Source organism: Phascolarctos cinereus, unplaced genomic scaffold (assembly GCF_003287225.1).
Source record: "Phascolarctos cinereus isolate Bilbo 61053 unplaced genomic scaffold, phaCin_HiC Scaffold_3;HRSCAF=262, whole genome shotgun sequence".
In the NCBI taxonomy this organism is placed as follows: Eukaryota; Metazoa; Chordata; class Mammalia; order Diprotodontia; family Phascolarctidae; genus Phascolarctos; species Phascolarctos cinereus.
In genome coordinates, this window is record NW_027555736.1 from 140,951,384 (window position 1) to 140,972,962 (window position 21,579).

Genomic DNA, 21,579 nt, shown 5'->3' on the forward strand with positions numbered 1-21,579 from the left:
AGAAGATAATGCTATGACCTCTGCCTGACAAACTGTAAGCTATAAAAATGGCACAAGTTGTTGTTTTAAAATTATATTAGTCAGTCTTAAAAATGTAACTAGAATATCTGTATAATTTCACTGCTTCGTTGGAAAACTATTTGAAATAACTAGGAAAAAATTCTCATATTACTTGTCACCCTAAATAAATCTATTTCAAAAATTACAACGTATATATGTGAAAAAATTTTAAAAGTAATTCGTTAACTACTCACAACACATCCACCACACTGTTAACTTATAAGCAAAGTAACAGCCATCAGATTTCAAAATAAAACTTCTTACATACATTTTTAAAACTAGAAGATTACATCTCAGATCAAAGTAAGATGACTGGTGTAATTACTTGCCTTGTACTCTAATATCTGCAATGTTACACTTCTGATCACAGATAAAGATATTAAATGCATTCAGCTCTGCAGTGACTTTCAGATCAAAAACATCTTGATGGGAAATGGTGTCAGATACTGAAAAGTTACCAAAACATCAAGATTAGCAAATTATAATTATGATGTGACAAAGAAATGTAATCTCAAACTAAGTGGAATAATAAGTATCTTTAGTGCCATGAATAATCAAAACAGTGAAATGAAAATAAGGTCCTTGAAGTCAAGACCAGTTTCATTTTTGTCTATCTCAGTACTCTGAACATAACAAAGCAAAAGCAATTCCTAATTAAGCATTTAATTAATGTTAATTGAATTGAAATTAATTTTCAAATATTAGGTTAAAACTAAGAAGGAAAACTCTGCATTAAGAGGAAAACCAACAATAAATAACAACAGCTCATTTACATAGCATTTTAAGATCTGCAAAATGCTTCTTCACAACATGCCTATGTGGTGGTATAATTGTTATTATTATCCCCATTTTATTAAGTTTCAGAAAGGTTAAGTGGCTTCAAAGCAATTCAACAAAATTTTGTAAAGCATCTACTATGTACCAGGTCTTAAGGACAAAAATTATTTCCCCCTAAGATTACATTTTCCTGAGTCTTGCCCAAAATCACACAGCTAATAAGCTCAGGGCGAAGACCTGAGTTCCAGATCTCTGACTCCAAAATCCAGTGCTCTTTCACCACCCTGATGCTACTATATCATGCTATCTCTATACCTCAGAAGTACAATTATTTGATTAGTATGTCATAGGAAAAAACATGTCTATAATGGAATTCAACCGATTTATTGTCCCTATTTATATGGAAATGTGATCAACATCTACCAATAATTTAATGCAAAATCTATATTCTAATTTTTAGCTTACTTCACAAAAATGATATTAAAGTCACGAGAAACTAATTATCTCTGTATATGAGAACTTAGCACAGTGCTAGGCATATAGAAGGTGCTTAGTAAATGCTTGGTGACTGATAGGGAAGAACAAAATGAAACACAGCACATATTCTTGTATAAGATAGCGCTAAGAAGCTTTACCAAGTATTAAGAAAACCCAGTGGAATTAGCATTCCCTAACTGTAGCAACTGAAAATGATCTCTCATGTAATAACATAGCATTTTATATTTTCCTTATGTACTTTTATTCTAATTTTCATCTGGCTTCTTCCTACTAGATAGTTCACTTATTTAGGACTGTTATGTTCTTCTTTGTAATTCCCCCAGCATCCAACACAACTGAACATATTAGTAGAAATGATCACTGAATATTGCATGAAGGAAATAATGAGACTTGTAAACTAAAATCATTTTTGGCTTATCTCCTCCTTCAATCCCTCTATCCAGCTGGTCAATTGGCATTCATTAAGTATCTACTATGTGGCAGGCATTGTGCTAAGTGCTAGAGATAAAAAGAAAGGTAAAAGATACTATATGTTCTCAAGGAGCCACAACATGCAAACAATTATATGCAAACAAGACAAAAAATTGCAGTTAATTTCAGAGAGAAATCACTAAAATTAAGGACTGGGAAAGGATTCTTACAGAAAATGGGACTTTGAAGGAAAAAACTTGAAGGAAGCCACAGATGTTAGGAAGAAAAAATGAGGAGGGAGAGAGTTCGAGAGATGGGAGACAGCAAGTGAAAATGTTCAGTCACAAAATGGAATGTCTTGCACAAGAAAGAGAAAAGAAGGCTATTGTCACTGGATTACAGAGTATGTGAAGGGGTGTAAGGTGTAAGAAGATTAAAAAGAAAGAAAGGAACCAGATTATGAAGGACTATGAAGATTATGAAGAAGATTACTGAAAAGTCAAACAGAGGACTTTTTTATTTGATCCGGAAGGTAACAGGAAGTCAATGGAATTCAATGGATGGGAGGTGATGACGCCAGATCTGTGCTTCAGGAAGATTCATATGACAGCTAAGTGGAGAATACACTAGAATGGGGAGAGACTTGATACAGGGAGATCCACCATCAGGATATTTTAATAGTCCATGCATGAGGTGATAAGGGGATAGTGCCATAGGAAAGAAGAGGGAATATACAAGAGATGTTAAGGGTGCAGAAATGACAGGACTTGACCACTGATTAGACATGGGTGTGAGAGATGAGAATTAGAGGACGAAACTAAATGGTGACTGAAGACCACTCACTAAAGTACCTTATTATCAAAGTAAGGATTACATTTGCTTTTTCTTTTATAGATGACCCAATCTGCCTTTGTAGATGTAACTTATTGGACTTGTATAATAATTTTCTTTTGCAAATTAAAAAAGTTTTTCCATATGATTATTCTAGTTTTGATTAAAAGACAGTTATTGACAAAATAATACCAGCTTTGACAGCGGTGCTTTTAGCTTCCTCTATTGGCAGTTTCAGCTCATATCCCTTCTGATTAGAGGGAAGACCATGGGATGGAACAGCTGAGGACATAAAGTCCATGATGGATAGCAAAGATTCCAAATGGAGGACTAAATCCAATGATGAAAATGATACCTAAGTCAAGAAACAATAGAAGAGACTAATTTTAGAAATCACAAAAAAACAGAATCAAAAATTTTTTGCTTAGGTTAATCATACAGAATACCTCAAAATACCAGTGAGGATTAGAGAAAGCTGTCTCCACGATTATTCTTACTAAGCATAAGAATAATTTTTTTATCTCTGGTTTTTCAAAGCTTCACAAACCTATTAGTTTACTCAAAGATGTAGGCACTTTGACAAGACATCAGGTCACATTTCAGACAAAAACTTCACTGAATGCTGAAATATGTTGTAGGCAATGTATTCAATTGTGACAGGTTAAAATCTTTTACAAACTAAAATTCACTCTGAATCTAAAGCCATCAGAAATTGTCATCGATTTAAAAAAATATTCCTGTACAAATTCCTACATTAATGCTAACCAAAAATTTTAGCCAACATCCTATTAAGCCAAAAAATATAGCGGCCCAAGATTTTTAAAGGCACTTCTAAGGTAACACATTATTTGCTTGCTCAACAAGCATTGAGTCAATTCACAACTGACCTCAGTGAATCAAATTACTTCTGGGAAATTAAGTTTTCTTCCTATAAGACCTTTATTTCTATTTTATATAGCTACCAGAGAGAATGCTACTATTGTGCTCTGCTTATGGTGATGTTAAGATCCTCAAAATCTGAGACAGCCACTGTAACTAGATTAAATGATTACCCCCACATTTAACTCCTGAGAACAAACCACAAAGTAATTACCTTTACTGTTTGTTTGGTATTATTATGAACAGTTTTAAATTCTGGTCCATCACTGTCTGCCTGTAAGTAAAACAAGATTAGAACACTTGAATACAAACATTAAAAACATACACACTGAATTTATTTTCTTGACTTATTCATAGGGTTACAAGCTTAATTTTGAAACCCTGCACGTTTCTAATAAAGCTCAGTACATTTATATCCACAGTATAAAAATGTTTCCACACGATATAGCACTTTGAATGTATGACAAAATCTAAGACAACACATTCTTTTTGTTGTTGTTGTTGTTGTTGTTGCTCTTTTGGGGTTTTTTTGGCTTTGGTTTTTTTTTTTTGCGAGGCAACTTGGGTTAAGTGACTTGCCCACGATCACACAGCTAGTACGTGTCAGGTGTCTGAGGTCAGATTTGAACTAAGGTTTTCCTGACTCCAAGGCTGGAACTTTATCCACTGCGCTACCTAGCTGCCCCAAGACAGCATATTCTAAATGTACCACATTTACTTGATTATTTTCTCCCCTCACATTTCCTCTGCTACATTATGAAAAGAAAACGTAAGGGGGAAAATTTTTCTGTGTATATAATTACTGTTTCTGCTTTTAAAAGCAAAAGTTGCTACTGGAAAAGATTTCTTGCAGTATATTTTTTTGCCACCGCTAGAGAATATGAAAGGTTAAAATGAAAAGAATCCAACAGCCTGAGTTGGAATAGACTTTCAGGTTATCTAGATTAATTGCCTCATTTTACAGATAATGAAACTGAATCTCAGAGAAGTGACTTGACTAAGGCCACATAGCAGTATCACAGTTATAATTTAAATCCAAAGTCTGCTTGCTACTAGTTGAGAAAAAAGAAATTGAATTAGTCAGGACTCAGTCTTTTAACTCTAATGTAATAATCTTTACTTCCTCATCTCTTATTCTTCTGTTCCTATCTCCCTTTTAGCTCCCTTAATTTAAAGCAATGAGGTTATATTTTGCTCCAACTTTATTAAGCACCTCTGTTCTAGGCCCTATGCAAGAAAGATAAATAATCAGTCACTGTCCTCAAGAAACAATTTGACACAGCAAAGGAAAGAAGCTTTGACAGGAACAAGGTTCCTCTCAGCTCAAAATCTATGATCCTTTCTAAAACATGTTGCAAAGGAAAATATAAGGGCAAAAGAGAAATCTGGACAAAATAATATATGGAAATAGAAGGCAAACATAAAGAAAGAAGAACTTTTATGGGGGCAGGGGGAGAGACAGAAGAGGGTATAAGCTGCTGATCACAGAAAACTTCATGGATGAAGCAGAACCCAAACTAGCTCTTAACGCAGAGAAGAATTTCAGGAAGCAGAGATGTGAAAGCCTGGACATTGCAGCTTCTGGGTAAATGCAAAGTGGCAGTACAGAACTACAGAACACCAACAGTTCAGTTCAGTCTGGCTGGAACACAGTATTGAAGGGCATAGTATAAAATAAGACCAGTAATGCAGGTTGGAGGCAGACTGTAAAGGGTCTTGGCTCTTTGATGACAGGATAAGGAATTCATTAATTTATCCTTTAGTTTAGGAAGACAAAAAAAAGCACTGTATTTAGAATCTTTAGACCTGGCTTATAATCCAGTCTCTGCTACTAACTGGTATATGCAAGTTACTAAACTTCTCTAAATTTCAGATTCCTTATTTATAAAATACTTATAAATACTTACAAATTTATACTTATAAATTAAGAATGCTGAGCTAAAAACAAAAGCAAAAATAAAAATAAAACCTCTAAAGGGTCTTTTACCTCTAACACTCTGATTACGTAAAAAAAAATTTAATAGGATAGTAACACACTTGGACCTTGCTTTAGAAGACTATTTTAGTAGTTATGTAAAGACTGCATTTGGAGGAGGAAATATTGTGAACAAAGAGATCAATTAGAAGGTTACAGTATCCTAGATGAGAGCTAAGAGAGGCCTTCACTTGGAGGGTAACAGTATAAATATAGAGGAAGCGAAAGATGATTCAAGGTTTGTCAGGGCAGATCTGGTAACTGGATTTGTGGTGTCAGGAAGGAACAGAGATGACTAGGCATCCAGGTTAATATCAACCAAAAAATAATGATGATGCACAGTTATAAGCAGTTAGGTTGGTAATAGACTGAGTACTAGGCTAAGAGTCATGAACACCTGGGTCTAAATCCTACCTCAAAAGCTTACTAGCTGAGTGACCCTGGGCAAGCTTTAATCGCCTTATGATTCAGTTTCCATATCTGTAAAATAAGGGGAGAGGGGCTATGGGCCTCTTAAAGAGCCTTTTCAGCTCTAACTCTATGATCCTACCATTCTGTGACAGTTTGTGCTAATAGCTTCTTTTCCCAAAACAGTCATTTTAAGCTCTAAAACTGAAATAAAATGCTAAATATAGATACCAGCTATTCAACTACTTGCAATTAAATTTCTTCTTACTCCCTATCTTTATCTACTTCTCTCACAAATACATGAAGTTTCACTTTAATAGTAAATTTTTAGGAAAAGCAGAAATAATTGAAAGGAGTAATGTAAAATCTAGATTGCACTAAATGGATCTAAACTTCTATTTAACTTTGAACTGGCAAATCTCTAATAAATGGAATTGAAAGTCTTAAACCTGAATAGAATCCAAGGGTAGTAGCAGACCAGGACACACAAGCTTGAATAATTTTCCATAATCAAACCATTATAGATTTTTTCGAAATATCAAGTACAGAAGAGGAAGAAAAAGTCAAAATAGATAACATTACTCTAGATGTACAAATAGCAAAGAATTCTAGAAATCAAATAACAATACCTTTGTGAATTCCATTTTTAGAAGTGGTTCATCAGTTACATTACAAGAGTTAATGATATAAAGTGGTTCTCCTTTAGAATCTATAAGAAAGACAAACTTTACTGAGAAATTAACATACTAAAAAGTCACTAAAACAGTACCCAATGACAACTATTCTAAAACTTCATTGTCAAGACATAATACAGCAACTGCTCCATTTTAATAAGTCCTAATGCATAAAAATGTAAACTTACAAAACAGATGATACTAGCCTCTATTTTACTTATTATAATTATGCTTTAAAAAATTAACAAAGTTTTCTGTTAAATAATGTGAAAATGAAATTTTATTTACTAAAAACTACTACATGAAATGTTTTAGACTACCACTCTGTAGTTCCTTAGCATGATGAGAAAGAACAAAGACCTCTTTCTGCTATAAACATCTTTCATTAAGCCTGCATTTTACACTTACCTGTGAAATCATGAGATTTCATGTTAACTTTTTTTAGATACATCTTAGCAGTCATGTCATGGGTTTTAACTCTAGCTTCTACTCCAAGCTGTAACACATTTAGTTCGTGTAAAGGCTTTGGGTTTTTTTCTGATTTTTTCACCAATGTCACCAGAACCTAATAAAATGGATACCATATATTTAATTGATTCTACTATTCTTACACAAGATAACATTTAAAACCTCTCAAGGTAAAAGAACCAAAAAGTGACAGCATGTTATAAGAAATTCAATTATTCTACATCTAAATTACTGTCAGAATAAATTAGGCACACTCAAAGGTACATAAAATCACTGAGATCTTTGGAGCATTATAGCTGTACAACTATAATTTTCAAGACTTAGTAGAAAAAAAAGAGTGAAATCTAAAAATTGAGATTTTAGATCAAGTAAAAGTTATGTCCTTTGCTACTTTCACTATTCTTCCTACACTAAACCTCAGGGAATAAAGTTGTTATTGAACCAACAGTATCTAGGCCTACAATAAACCTTTAAGGATTATTGTCACAGATGAGGAAATCATGGCACATCATAATTTGTCCAAGATCAGGAAAAGAACAAACAGCCCAAATAACATATGAAAAGCACTTAAAGACCTTTTTCTAAATGGAGTGTTAAGATTTCATAGGCTGAAAAAAAATTTATAAGTTGTGAGCTAGTCATGTAGCAAGGAGAAAAAATTAATAGTTACATAATCTTAACAGACTTAGAGAAAGATCTCCAGGGTATTGGACACAAATGAACACATGCAAAGTAAAGTAAGTACAACCAGAAAAATAATATACACAATGACTCTAATAACAAAATGGTATGAACAACAACAAAAATGAATACTGAGTAATTATAATGACTAAGAGGGATGGGGAACACTGAATATACTGTCAAACTTAGTTGGTGCATTGATTGCTTTTGATAAACTCCTTTTTTTTAATCTTCCCTTTCTATTTTTCCATTTTTTCTTTTGTTCCTAGGGATAGTTCCATTAAAAGATGAGGTAAGATAGATATATTTGGAAATAGAATGTTTAAAAAAAAAAGATACCGACAAAAATGTGAGAATTTTTATAATTTTTTTTTGACTTTTCAGCATCCAGCACACAATGCCTGGCACACAGCAGGCACTTAACAAATGCTCGTTAACTAATGGTTCCTCAGGTCAGACTTTACATTTTGGGGCCACTGTTTTCAAGTATCTACCCATTTACAAATGGACTGGTTCCTACATGTAAGTTTAAAATTCTGCTGAAGGGAAAAATCTAATTAGCTAATAAGAGAAAAAAAAATTTTCAGAAGAATCCACATAAAGTGGAAAATGTCTGATTTTACTATTTAAATGCACTTCCATTACCAATGAGGTCATAAAGGTAGTAAACAGCATAGTAACCAAAAGCAAGGTCTTTTTCCTTCTAAATCAGCACATCAGAGTTTTGCCTGCATCTTGTATTATATCTTCTTTTTAGCAAATGATATGAAAATTGCCTAGAGTGACAATAAGGATATCTATGAAGAATATATAATTAGGAAATAGGATTATTTATATCTTAGTAAATCCAATTTCATTATCCAATTCTTTGAGGGTTAAAATGCCCTTAACCTAGTAATCAAGTTTCCAATAATTAAAAAGAAGTAGGACGCAAATTAGTGTGTCAAATTTTCCAAAAAGGACTATATTACTAAGGTTTCATGAATCACACCAAAAAATCAAATGATAAGTAGAAATAACTACTAAATATAGATAAAGAAAACCACTTCTGGAAAACAAAGACAAACATGAAAAACAGTCAAAATGGAAGAAAATAAAAATATTTTTATAAATATAAATGTCCACATTCTCCTGACATGACAGAATAAGGTATTATCAATTCAAATATTATTCAGTGTTTTAAATCAATAGTTGTTATGGTACAAATGACAGGTACAGATAGATATCATGCTGTATTATACAATTACTTATATGTGCTAGAAGCTCTTAATTCACCAAAGTAGCTTACTCTTGGGGCAGCTAGGTGGTGAAGTAGATAGAGCTCTAGCCTTGGAGTCAGAAGGACCTGAGTTCAAATCCGGTCTCAGACACATGACACTTACTAGCTGTGTGACCTTGGGCAAGTCACTTAACCCCCGACTGCCTCAGCAAAAAGCAAAATAAATAAATAAGTAAACAAAGTCACTTACTCTCTTACAAAATTCTTCTTGATATAGATATACATCTCACAACTAGATTAAAGCAAGATCTCTACTAAAAGTATATGTTGATAAAGAAAAATAAGAGGGTAGGGGAAATCCATTACTACTGCTCTAGGAATTTGTAGGGTCAAAAGGCTAGACATCTTCTATACTCTACAATATTGTTCTCCCTAATCCTAAGGGTTTCTCAAAAAAAAGTCCTTTAATTTAATTTTTATTTCCTGTTTCCCTTACATGCCTTATTCCTGTTAAAAAAAAAGTCTAAGCCAGTGCATATTCCAAGTCTCATCTTACTTTTTACAAATGAAGTGGTAGTTCATGCTAAAATTTTCCCTCTGAGATATATTCCTTAAATATGGCCAAAACTTGATAAGCATTCCCAGCATAAGGATTTAAAAACATAACTGAGACAAAGACAACCTACTGTACACACTTCTCAAGATAAGAAGCAGATGGCTTACTTCAGGCTACAGCACATTACCAGCAAAGAACTATACAGGAAAAGAAGCAAAAAAGATGATGCCCCCCAGACAGATGTCTGTCTGCACAAAAAGGGGTGCTAGTCTTAGGGTAAGAGTGAGAGGTGACAAATGGACAGGGCATCTCCACAATGTCACATGATCAAGAATGGCAGGGGACCCCTCCCTAAGAAGATATATGGGAAGACATAGACAAGAGCCCCACAAGATAAGAAGTCATGAAAGGATTGTGATCTGCATCACTGAAGGGAATATACAAATCCATTGAAGCATAGGAGTTTCAGGAGACTAAAATTAGTAATGAGGATATTTTTACTTCCAAAGAGTTGCATAATTCCAAATTTCTAAAAGCAATTCCAAGCTTTCAACTATCCTCACTCAAAAAGTAGCTATAAATACCCACACACACCTCTTTAATTTCAAATTTTAGCAGCACATTAGTGACATCTTCTGGCACAATTTCATCAACTCCAATAGGCAGAATTTCTTGTGACATATGTAAACCCTGTTGTGATGTGAACTTCTCAAAAGGTTCTTTAATTTTACCTAAATAAATTCACAAAAGAGGAACAAAAATTATTTCTGTCCTAAAATAGCCACAGAATTTAAAAAAAAAACAGTTATTTTTCCAATTACAAGCTAAAACATTAATGCCTAGATCCCAATTAAATATCCTTTAAAAATAAAAGTAGTATTAGTTATCTCCTCATATTTCAGTTTCTTGAAATATCACATCATCATAGGTAGACACTGTGCAAATTCCCCTACACATTTACATCAACTTTTACTTGATGAGGAACTTTAATTTATTTGAAATTGTGTACCAACATCTTACAAAACTGACTTAATTAAAAATGATTACTGTAAGTGAAACATATTTTACATAAATTTCTATTGATATCTTTTGTTTTAATATCACCTGCATTTCCTCACTGTCTGTGCATATGTTCCTTCCAAAAGAACTATCTTTATGACAAAGAATTTAAACAGAAACATATAAGACAGGACCAGTGTTCAGGAGTGGGGTGTGAGTTGGGGTGGGAAGAATTTGATTCTATTGCCCAAGCTTCAGATTCAGGGATTTGAGTCCCAGGCTGCCTCCACCAGGGTCTGAGAAGTGGAAGTCAAGTTTGATCCACTTGGTACATGTTGCTGCCTGTCTGTCTCTCTCCCTCTTATTGCTTCAGCTAGGATGGCTTAGTGGCATCTGGTAGGAGTAGTTGGTGAACTAAAAACAGGGTTGGTGGTATGAGTGGGATGGACTGCTACTCTGGAAGTTTAGGGAATTTGGGTCATAGATTGTCTATAATGGTGTCTGAAGAGAATGTAATATCAGAGGAGGTGTCATCAATTTGATCTAAGTGGCACATGCCACTTCCTATCTCTTCCTCAAGATGCCTGGCTACTTCTCGTGAGGCTGGCTTACATGGCAACTGGTTGATAGATGGTGGTGGTAGTGACAACAGAGACTGGTGAGTCCCTTCTCCATAGGACTGCTATTCATTACTATGTCCATCATTTTCCTTGATATTCCAGATCTTTCATTCCTCCAAATTCAATTTTAGTACTTTGTCTCATCCTGCAAATTATCCCTATTCCAAATCTACTATCTTTTTATTCTTTGGAAAACTTGCCATCATGGCAAGTTTTCAATCTGATAATTATTTCTGCTAAGAATATTAAAAGTTCTGACATGTATTCCCATCTAAAATTTCTCTTTCAAACCATTCTGGAATATCTTATTATTAGTTCCACAGGTTCTGCTGTTCATCAGGCATTGGTTCAATTTCTTTTATATTTGTAGTGCTTGTAAAGAGAACCCTGTAATCTCTTTGAGGATTTAGTAACTTCCCTGTTGATGTCTATCTTCCTATGTGCTAGATTTTTCATTGGATTTTTTTTCCTCTGGAAAAATTTTGTGTTTTAACCTTTTTTCCCTTTGTATTTCTTCCTCTTAAGGTGGGTACATTCCCGCACAGACTGCAAATCTTTCTAAGCCTCCTCATACTTTGGAGGATTGTTCAATGGACCTAGTACTTGCCCTTAGTAGCTTCCAGAAAAACAGGACTGACTGGGCCAGTTGGATTTCAATCCTTTTTGTTTCAGACTGAGTGAAGTCACTAACACTGCCCTTCTGCCACAGTTCTTTCTATGACTCTCATTCTTTGTTTCTCTGGTTGGGCTAAATCAGCTTCTATCATTTTTTGTAGGGTTAGAAAAGGACAAGCTGAGTTTTGGTTGTGCCAGGGCAGATAGTAGCGCGCGTGCACACACACACACACACACACACACACACACACACACACACACACACACACACACACACACGAATGTGGGTAAACAGAATCAAAGGCTGCTGGTAACAGCAACTAGATTGGAGATATGTTAAAGTAAAAAAAGGAGGTGGAGAAAAAGAGAATATGGTGACAGAGTTTCTGATTGAGGTGGGAAATCCCTAAGCAGGTACCAGGCACAAACCTTTGGCCTAGTTTATGCATCTCTGGGGAAAGTGGGACCTACAGCGCTGGTGCTGAATGAATATGTTAAGATTTAACATTCTCCAGCTTTTATTCATCATAAGGCTTTTTCTCTGTCATATCTCTCACTTCCTTCTCCAGTAGATTCAGCTAGAATTCATCTACCTCTGGTGTATAATTCCTCTTGGCAAAGAGTTAATTACTAAAATTAACAGCTTCCATTTGAAAATTAAATTTTTGACAAGTAATATCATCTTTGTATGTGGAAAAACTACAACTAATATTTGTATTTAACTTCACAGCCAAAAAACCCTTTTTTACATATATTGAAAATTAAACCTCTCAAAATCCAGTAAGAGAGGCTAACAGGTATTTTCCTCATTGCACAGATGTAGAAACAAACAGAAACAGTGACTAAGGTGTCCTAGGTTCAAGATCCTATAGTTGCCTCACTGACTGAGTCTGTTTGAGTAGCATATCTAGTAATCTTTCTTAAGAAGTAACTATGGTACAGTTGGTAGAGTGACAGACTTGTTTTCAGGATAATTTAAGTTAGCATTCTACCTCAGACACTTACTTTGTAAGGTTGGGCAAAGCATTTAATCTGAGCTTTAGTGTCTTTACAGGCAAAATGGGGATAATAATAATAATAATAATACCTATTTCACAGGGTTGTTGTGAAAATCAAATGAGATAATATATATAAAACCACTTTGTAAACCTTTAAGTTTTATGTAAATACCAGCTATTATTAGTATTATTTTAATTATTCACACTTTCTTTCAATAAATAAACAGGAATATGGTTATAATCACCATTATGAATGTGGGGGGTGGGTCAAGGTGGGAGAAGAAGAATGTTATTTCTATATTAACTGGTCTCTTACTTTTCTCTTGTATTCTTGGTTCTATTTTACCCGGCCCTGCAGAAGCCTCCCCAAGATTTTCTTCTAATACTCTCAGCAGAAGACTCAAATCATCCTGATTTAGGCCAACCTGTAAGGTAATAACACTTTCAGAAGCATAGTGAATACATATAAATACATATATATATATATATATATATATATATATATATATATACACACACACACACACACATGTATATATATATAGATATAGATAGATATAGATATATATACACACACACACATACAATACACATATTTATTACAATAAGCCTACATTAAAGAATTCATTAGATGTGTATTAATCTAGATCAAAGGGTAAGGTTATCATAGCACTAACTAAGCAAAACATATCAACCCAGGTTCAAGTATTTCACCACTGTTCCATATGAAAATTTTACTTAAGACTGGTGAGCACATAAAAAAATAGACAGACAGATAGATAGATTAGATAGATACAGATATAGATATAAACAAAATTATTTTACCCCTACTGGAAGAGTAATCATGCAAGCATCAAGCTAACTTTAAAACAAACAGAAAAGGACATATTTCTTTAAATGGATAAAACTCCATTGTCTAAATAATTATCGTTCCAGTGTAGTACAAATGGTTATCCAACTGTGTTAAAATACTTTGTTTTCCTTTTATTACTCAGATTTCCTTAAATGTATTTTTCCATCTCTGTGTGGGTATGCACGTGTGTACAAAATATACCTAATAAAGTATACTTCTAAAAAACAATAAGAAAGAAGTAATACTTAAAAATTTAGACCCACTCAAAATCTGAAGAATTCTATCTTTGGACAACCTGCCAAATATTTTTCTGTGAATTTTTTCAAGCCAATGAATAAATATAATTAGCATTCATAAACATAATAAACAATTCTCCATATTCTACAAATTTCAAAAGAGAAAATATATATACAAATACATATTTATACTTACATTCATTGTATCAAGATGCCCTGTAATTTCCATTATAGGAATTTTGTGATACCAAGCTGCAGCTAAATTCCGATTCACCAAAATATTCAAATTAATAGGGTGCAGTAGTTGAATATCAGGATGAGAGACACCTGGCTCAATCACTGTTCTAATGAAATATCAAAGTATAAAAACCTGAAACTGATAATGACCAATCATGACATTCCACTAATAATAGTTCACATTTATAAAGCTTTTTTTCAAAGCACTCTGCACAAAAAAACCTAGAAGTGGGTGGTATAAGATTTACAATCCTCATTTTACAGGCAAGAAAACTAAAGATCAGTAATTTAATGACATCCTCAGGCAGATATGAAGGAGCCAAGACTAGAACACAAGACTTTTGAGTCCATGTCCAGTAGCTACCTTCACTAAAGAAAAGTCAAAATCATTGTCTCAAAAATGATTAACATTTTGACTTGAAATACTGAACACATTACCAGCATTGCATTTTTTGGACTTTCAAAACTCAATCTATTAAGAAATTATTCAAAGGAATTAAGTAATGAGGTAATTAATGTTCATTAAAGGGCCAAATTTATTAGAATTACAGAATTTACAAAAATCATCAGAGACATGTGCATGATTACAGTCCACAATATCTAGCCTGACGCAGATCAGAACACATGCCTTCATATCTTATCTAGTCATCTATCCTGGTTGTCTTCTTGCCAAACATCTTGCCTTCTTCCCCATCTCAACAGTTCCTCCTCTGCTACTTCTCACACCTCTTGCTCTGGGAATCATCATCAAAACAATATTACCACTGCTTCCAGAAAACAACTCTATAAGGGTCCATTCACTATGCCTGTGACATCCCAGACTTAAACACACTACCCTAGCCACCACTCCCCCACTATACACTGCCTCCTCCTCTTAGAAGGAAACTCCTACAGGAAAAGGACTTTCTCACTTTTGTGTTTACATATTCGGTACTTAGCACAGTATGTTGCACACAGGTAAGTGCTTACTAAATATTTTTCACTGATTCATCAAATAATACTAAATATCTATTAATGAGTTTTATCAAAGTTTATGAGTTTTATCCAAGAACATAATTGAACTAATATACTCTGTATTTTACATATTATATACATAGTGGTCTTTCAAGCTAAAATAGATCCACAAAAAGCTTTCTTCAGGATTAATGCAGTGGAATTATTTTACAAAGACATCTCTTGGTATTTCAGTAATTCTTTCTCCTGGATAGGGTCTTACTAAATGTGCTTTCAGACATATAATTTAAATTAAAACAAGTTCCAATACAGTAAACTGGTATCATGAAATTTTGTGAAAAGGCACTGGTAAAAGACATAAATTAATAAATACTAAAAGATCATACCTAGAAAGTTTAAGCTCTGTTAGCTGCACAACCATTTTGTCAATTACTGGAGGGAGTAAGCAGCCTTCACCAGACACCTGACTAAACTTGTTTTTTATTCTGATCAAGCCAAGATCAACCACCACTGCATTAGAGGAAATGGAAGACTGTGGAATGACTATAACCGGTGCCTTCAAGTCAATACTGATAGAAACACGAAAACTCCTCTGGGCAAGATCTTTCACACTCGTGGCAGCCTTTTCTGCAGCTTGGGCGGTGGCAGCGCTCAGTGCTTCTTTGGCCATATGAAAATTGTTCAAGAAATTCTATTCAAATAAAGAACATAAATAAGAATGTCAGATCTAAGATGGCCTTCAGATTTTACTGTGTCAACAGGCATTTAAAGTTGGTTTTAGTTTATAAAATAAACATTTTTTATGCACTTGTGTTTCTGCTGAATGATGGCATCTATCTATGAGACTCCTGACAGGGTCAGAACTCTGTGGCCATGGAACAGGCCAAAACTGCCTTAATAGCGTCTGAATTAACAACCTTCACTTCACTAGGTTTTAGCTGGAGTTTACCAATCATAGCCCAAATGGCTAAATGACTCACAGAACTCAGTTACCTGAACATAGGAATAGCAACACATTAAAACACAAATACTATCAGCAATGGAATATATCTAGCACAAAACCTCCAAGAATCTAGAATTTTCAGTGTCTGAGCATGCAAACATTGCCAACTTGAAAATGAAAGATACAAATAACATCCTTACCAGGAAAGAGATGAGGAATTTATGAAGATAGACTATCTGAATACATCCCACATTCAGTGACACTACACTATCCACTTTAGACATGTCAGAATAAGCATCTCCTTCAGTAGCATCAGGATACAAATCCAAATTAAAACGGAAGACTTCACTGCCCATTATTGAGACAGCCTGGAAAAAAAAAAAACCACTGCATATATTATTGTTCTCATTTTACACAAAAGGGCTGGAGAAGCAAAGTAACTTGCACTTGATGTGTATCAGAGCCAGCATTTGACTCCTCATCTTTCCTGAGTCCAAAGCCAATCATCTTATACCTTGGTGCTTCCCATGATATTATGTATGACGTGTTGCTACAGAATGTTAATATAGTGAGAAAAGTACAGCAAGTGAGGAGGCAGAACAGAACCTAATGCCATTTACAATGCACTGCAGGCTTTACTAGGAGGCTTTCATTGTGCTAGCTAGGACTACAGAACAGCTGAGAAGAAAATTTCTGCCTATGACGTACGTTAGCAGGCAAAAGGAAGACTATGGCATATTACTGGGAGACTGGCTACAGATATTTACAAACAGCAAAAAGTCTGAGGGTAAGAAACAGTAACAATGGAGTCAAGTGAGGCAAGCAGGGGTGACTGGGCTACACAATGCTGGCAGATGGGGATCCTAGACTGTGTTCACCATTTGTGGCATTTACGGGCTTTCTTTATTGCCCTTCCTTTAGGGATAGTATCAAAGGTAGCTGTGTGTCCCTACTTCATACAGTACATGCTTCCTGACCACCTGGCCTCATTCCCAGGAGCCAATACATTTGTACATGGGGGAGAGGCTATGACTGTAGGATGGGCCTAAGTCAGAGGTCAAGCTCCAGTGAGTCAGGACTGATTCATTATTTATATTTTCCCATCTCCAGTGCCTGGAATATAGTAGATGCTTAATAAATACTTGATTCACTGATTCTGCGTCTGATATGTCCATGCTCTAGGGAGCTACATTGAGTGCCAGAGGTCCTTAGTTCTGATCGCCACTCGTTCTGGCTACCTATGAGATTCTGTCACTTCAAACTTTTGGGTCTCAATTTCTACCCCTCTGAAATAAGGGAGCTGGACAAGAGGATCTCTACAATCCCTCTCTTCCAGCTGTGATCCTATTCTAGTTGACAAGTCACAAACAAAATACCTGCATTTTTATAGAACTTTATTCTTATTATCATCATAAACTTATACTTATGCTTTTTACAGTGCTTTCTTCACAACCCTCCTAGGTAGGCAGTAAAATTACTAGCTCCATTTTCCAAGGATGAGGAAAGTAAGGTTCAGAGAGGTTGCCCCTGGTCACACAGGTAAAAGACCCTGAACTCAACTCACATCTTATAATAACAAGAAAAACACCTATTCAATCATAAAAATATTAAATATTTATTTAAGCTCATATACCTGTTTATGAACTGTATCTGCATCAACATCTGTGACGATTATATTCTCTAGTCGTGCAAAAAGTGACTGTTTTTTTGATTGAAGAGAAAGAGAGGAATCAAGGCCTGAAAAATAAATCATACTTTTATACTGCTACTGAAAAATAACTGTCCCTTCGCAAATACTGAATTTAGCTGATATTTTTACCTTGAATCTTTATTTCAGCAATATTGTGTTTTTCATCACAAACAGTGACACAAAAAGCATTCAATTTTGCAAACAGCTTGAAATTAAATATGTCGTTGCCTTTGGAGGGTGCAGTCACTGAAAATTAAAAATATATATATTTCTGAATGACTTTTAATAATCTAAAAATCTTTGGATTTTTTAAAATAAGTAAAAAATACATATTTAAGGTGATTTTTTCCCCCTTTCTCAAATCTAACTCTGGGTTAGTAAAAAGTAAGCATAATATAACTGACTTCATTCTTTAAGATTCAATTAACCTTCATAATCGAATATCGTAGTAAGCAGTCAGTATTGAAAATGTTGTCTTTTTGTTAACCCTTAAGATATACATTCATAACTGAAGCAGAAAATATTTTTAGTTCAGTCAAAAGCATTAATTGTTCCCTGAAACACAAAATGTTGAACCGAAATTTTGTTAAAATAATGCTGCCAAATTCTTTTAAGATCTCTAAGAATGAACTCTAACTTTAAAACATTAGAAAAACCTACCAGAGATCTAGAAGGAATTCCAAATTTAGGGAATAACTCTTTAATTATCTTATTTAGAGATAATAAGTGTTCATCATACCTTTTTTCAGATTAATATTTTTTAGTTGCTTTTCACTATGAAGCTGTGACTCTCTCTCAGCAATAGTTTGGCCCTCTGATGGGATAACAGTGGTTAGTAACTAATAGAAGAGAGAAGGGCTTGTGTTTGCAGTAAGAGATTTAAAGACGAAAAGGCCACCTTTTTTTAAGAAAAAAAAAAGAAAATTAACCCTTCAGTGATAAAAGGAATGTACACCATTCATCCCTACAGAATAGGGGTGTATAATTATGTAAATGCAGCTTGAGCTTTTTCACAAGATAACAAAAGCCTTCAAGAGGAAGTCAGAAAATTAAAGCACCTCAATAGCTTCTTTACCCAATAGTTTTTTAATTCCTTTCTGTTCGTAATCCTAATCTTCACAACATAAACTATTTCTTGCTTAGGGAGTTTTCTATTATGGTCATACAAGAAATAAAGTTAAAAATTGAAGTCTATGATACCCTGAGTATTGGACATGATTAAATGACTCAACAACAAAACAACAATCAGTAAAACACTGGATTTGCAAAAATAATTCATGTGAATGACAACATAAAAGCATATATAAGAGTTCTCAGTTGCTAAGTGGTCTGACAAAAATAGCTGAATAATTAAAAGAAAAGTAAAAAGCTCATGAGAAGAAAAATTCAAAACTTATAAAATATTTTATCAAGTGACTACATAAATCTTATAAATCTGAATCCCTTCCAATGTGTTGTTTAAAAAGCTTGAACAAATGGAAGACATTAAACTGAACAAAGACAAGCAAGAAAGAAGTGGAAAGAATATTGATTTTTTAAGGTACTAAGGCACTTAAAGAATATGCTATTTAAATTTTATAGAATCATTCTGATGAATTTATATACTTAATGGACAATGAAAATAGTCGTTTCTGAACCTAATACTAACTCCTTTACTCCTCAAGCAAGTAATCTAAAATTCACAGCTCCCTGTGCCTTGGCACAGACTGCTGTTTCTCAAGCCTAGAATGCTCTCTCTTCTTACCTCCACCTCTTAGAATATTTCATCTCCTTTAAGACTTGGCTGGAAGCATCACCTTCTAAAAAATTTTTCCTGACAGCCCAGTTTCTAGTGTCTACTCCCAATTACCTTGCATTTTTTTTAAATATAACACACACACACACACACACACACACACACACACACACACACACGCGCGCGCACGCACGCACATGTTGTCTCACCCAGTAAAACGTAATCTCTTTGAGATGAGGGATTATTTAATTTTTAATTTTGTATCCCAAATGTCTGGCACACAGTAGTAACTCAATAAGCACTTGGTAATCGATTGCTGTGTACTCTCTCCTCATCTTTGCCTCTTGGGATCCCTTATTTCCTTCTAAACTTAGTCAAGATAAATCAATATAAGTTATAAAAGGGCTTTAAGTAATAACCTCTCTTCAGTAAGATGTTTTCATTTAATATAATTTTCATTTACCTTAAATGTCTGCTCAGTGTTTTCAAAAGTAGTTTGAAAACTAGGTCCATTCTTGTCAGCCTAAAAGAGAAATTAAAAGTTCTAATAAAAGAAATGCAGTTAAATCCAAACAACCTTCTTAATAAAACTTTATAGCTAATATCAGTTAAGCCTAAGTTGTGCACAAAATATAGCTGGTGACCCGAAGACAAGGAAGATTATTGTAAGCTGACTGCAACACATTAACAAAATGACTTCTATACTATAAACGGCAGGAAGAATACTGCTAACGCAAAATGTGACTCCAGAAAGAAGTGGGTCAATCCTGAACACAAAATGAGGGACAACGAATGGACAACCCACAGGCTACACTGGTAGCCTCAAAATGTCAAATAAGGAAGGCCTTAAGTACCCTCAGGGAGGGTTAAGGAGAAGTTATAGAAAGACATGGAAAAGAAGTATATTGTCAGAAGGAGTCACAGATCTAAGTATAGAAATAAGTTTAAAATGTTTATTTAGCAATAAATATGTGAGTAGCTCTAGTCTCCTTTACAAGTTGGAAGAACATGCCCTTTAGGGTCTTAAAAGAAAAAGCATAACCAGAGAAGCAACCACCTAAGGTCACTTTCTCAGCTGCAGAATTATAGTTATCTCTAAATGGCCAACAGAATGTTCAGGTGCAAACACAAAAAGTATGAGAAGGTAAAGCACAAGGAGGCCGATGAGTACACTACAGGAAGAGTAAGCCAATGTATTTCAGGAGTTGTTCCATCAGTCTAATGGGTATGGTGCTATGAGAGAGAGAGAGAGAGAGAGAGAGAGAGAGAGACAGAGAGACAGAGTGAGAGTGTGTGTCTGTCTTTGGCCTATATAAATGTGAAGTGAATGGAATGCAGAGTTGGGGAGAGGGTAGGATCTATTTTGAAAACTAATGATGCCCTTTTCAAAGTCTTCTGGCAACCCACTCTCCCCTCTTTCCTACAGATATACGTGAAATATGATATAAAGACTCATACCTTGATATATTCCACCTTTAAAAGATCTAACCCAGATTTGTCAGAAGAACTAATCAGATGAAGTGGTTTCTTTCTGGTCCCTGGAAGGAGAAAAGTAAACTGCTTGTTTATAGCTGAAAATTTAGGATAAGATTTTCCTTTTAAAGAGATCATTTGAAGGGTTAAATTTGAAATCTTTATCTATCTCTGACAACTTAAGAAAAGCTTGACTAGATCTACTGCAAGTTTCTTACACAATCTGAACTGAGCCCTCATTACGATAAGGCAATCCTTTTACACCTTCCTAACTGATCCACTATCCCACTCCCAAAAGCAGTTTTTCCAAACTTTTTTATCCCTCATCAAACCTTCCCCAGTTCCTCCTCTCCCCAACCTCAAGTGAGAACCATGCCTCACATTTAACTGAAAAAAATTGAAGTCACTAACAGAGAGCTCCTTCTTCTTCCCTATTCCTCACCTCACATTCTGACACTACCTTGTTCTATACCCTTTTCACAGGAAAAGAGGAGGTCCTTCTTGCCAAGGCTCACTTCCCTACTACCTACAAATACGTTCGTGTCTCTTCCATCCTCAAAAAATTCCCCTTGATCCATCCATCCCCACCAGCTACCATCTTCTATCTCTCCTCCCTTTTGTGGTTAACCATTCTCACTGTTACCAATGTCCTCTTAATTGCCAAATCTAATGGCCTTTTCTTAATTCTCACTTTTTTTTTTGGTCTTCCTGCTGCCCCTGACACTGTCAATGACCTTGTTTTCTTGATACTCTCTTCTCTCTAAGTTTTTGTGACACTGCTCCCTCCTG

General features: G+C 34.7%; 1 protein-coding gene across 1 annotated transcript in view; it reads right to left on the minus strand.

Moving 5' to 3' along the window:
- Nucleotides 1-21,579, minus strand: part of VPS13C (vacuolar protein sorting 13 homolog C) — a 173,174-nt gene that overhangs the window by 89,272 nt on the left and 62,323 nt on the right. Inside the window, 16 exon segments of the mRNA XM_078151183.1 lie at nucleotides 390-506; nucleotides 2,770-2,932; nucleotides 3,671-3,730; nucleotides 6,469-6,548; nucleotides 6,922-7,078; nucleotides 10,032-10,168; nucleotides 12,986-13,094; nucleotides 13,955-14,102; nucleotides 15,336-15,640; nucleotides 16,093-16,260; nucleotides 17,526-17,629; nucleotides 17,712-17,828; nucleotides 18,322-18,417; nucleotides 18,420-18,480; nucleotides 19,781-19,840; nucleotides 20,776-20,855. Of these exon segments, the coding sequence (XP_078007309.1) occupies nucleotides 390-506; nucleotides 2,770-2,932; nucleotides 3,671-3,730; nucleotides 6,469-6,548; nucleotides 6,922-7,078; nucleotides 10,032-10,168; nucleotides 12,986-13,094; nucleotides 13,955-14,102; nucleotides 15,336-15,640; nucleotides 16,093-16,260; nucleotides 17,526-17,629; nucleotides 17,712-17,828; nucleotides 18,322-18,417; nucleotides 18,420-18,480; nucleotides 19,781-19,840; nucleotides 20,776-20,855 (1,962 nt within the window).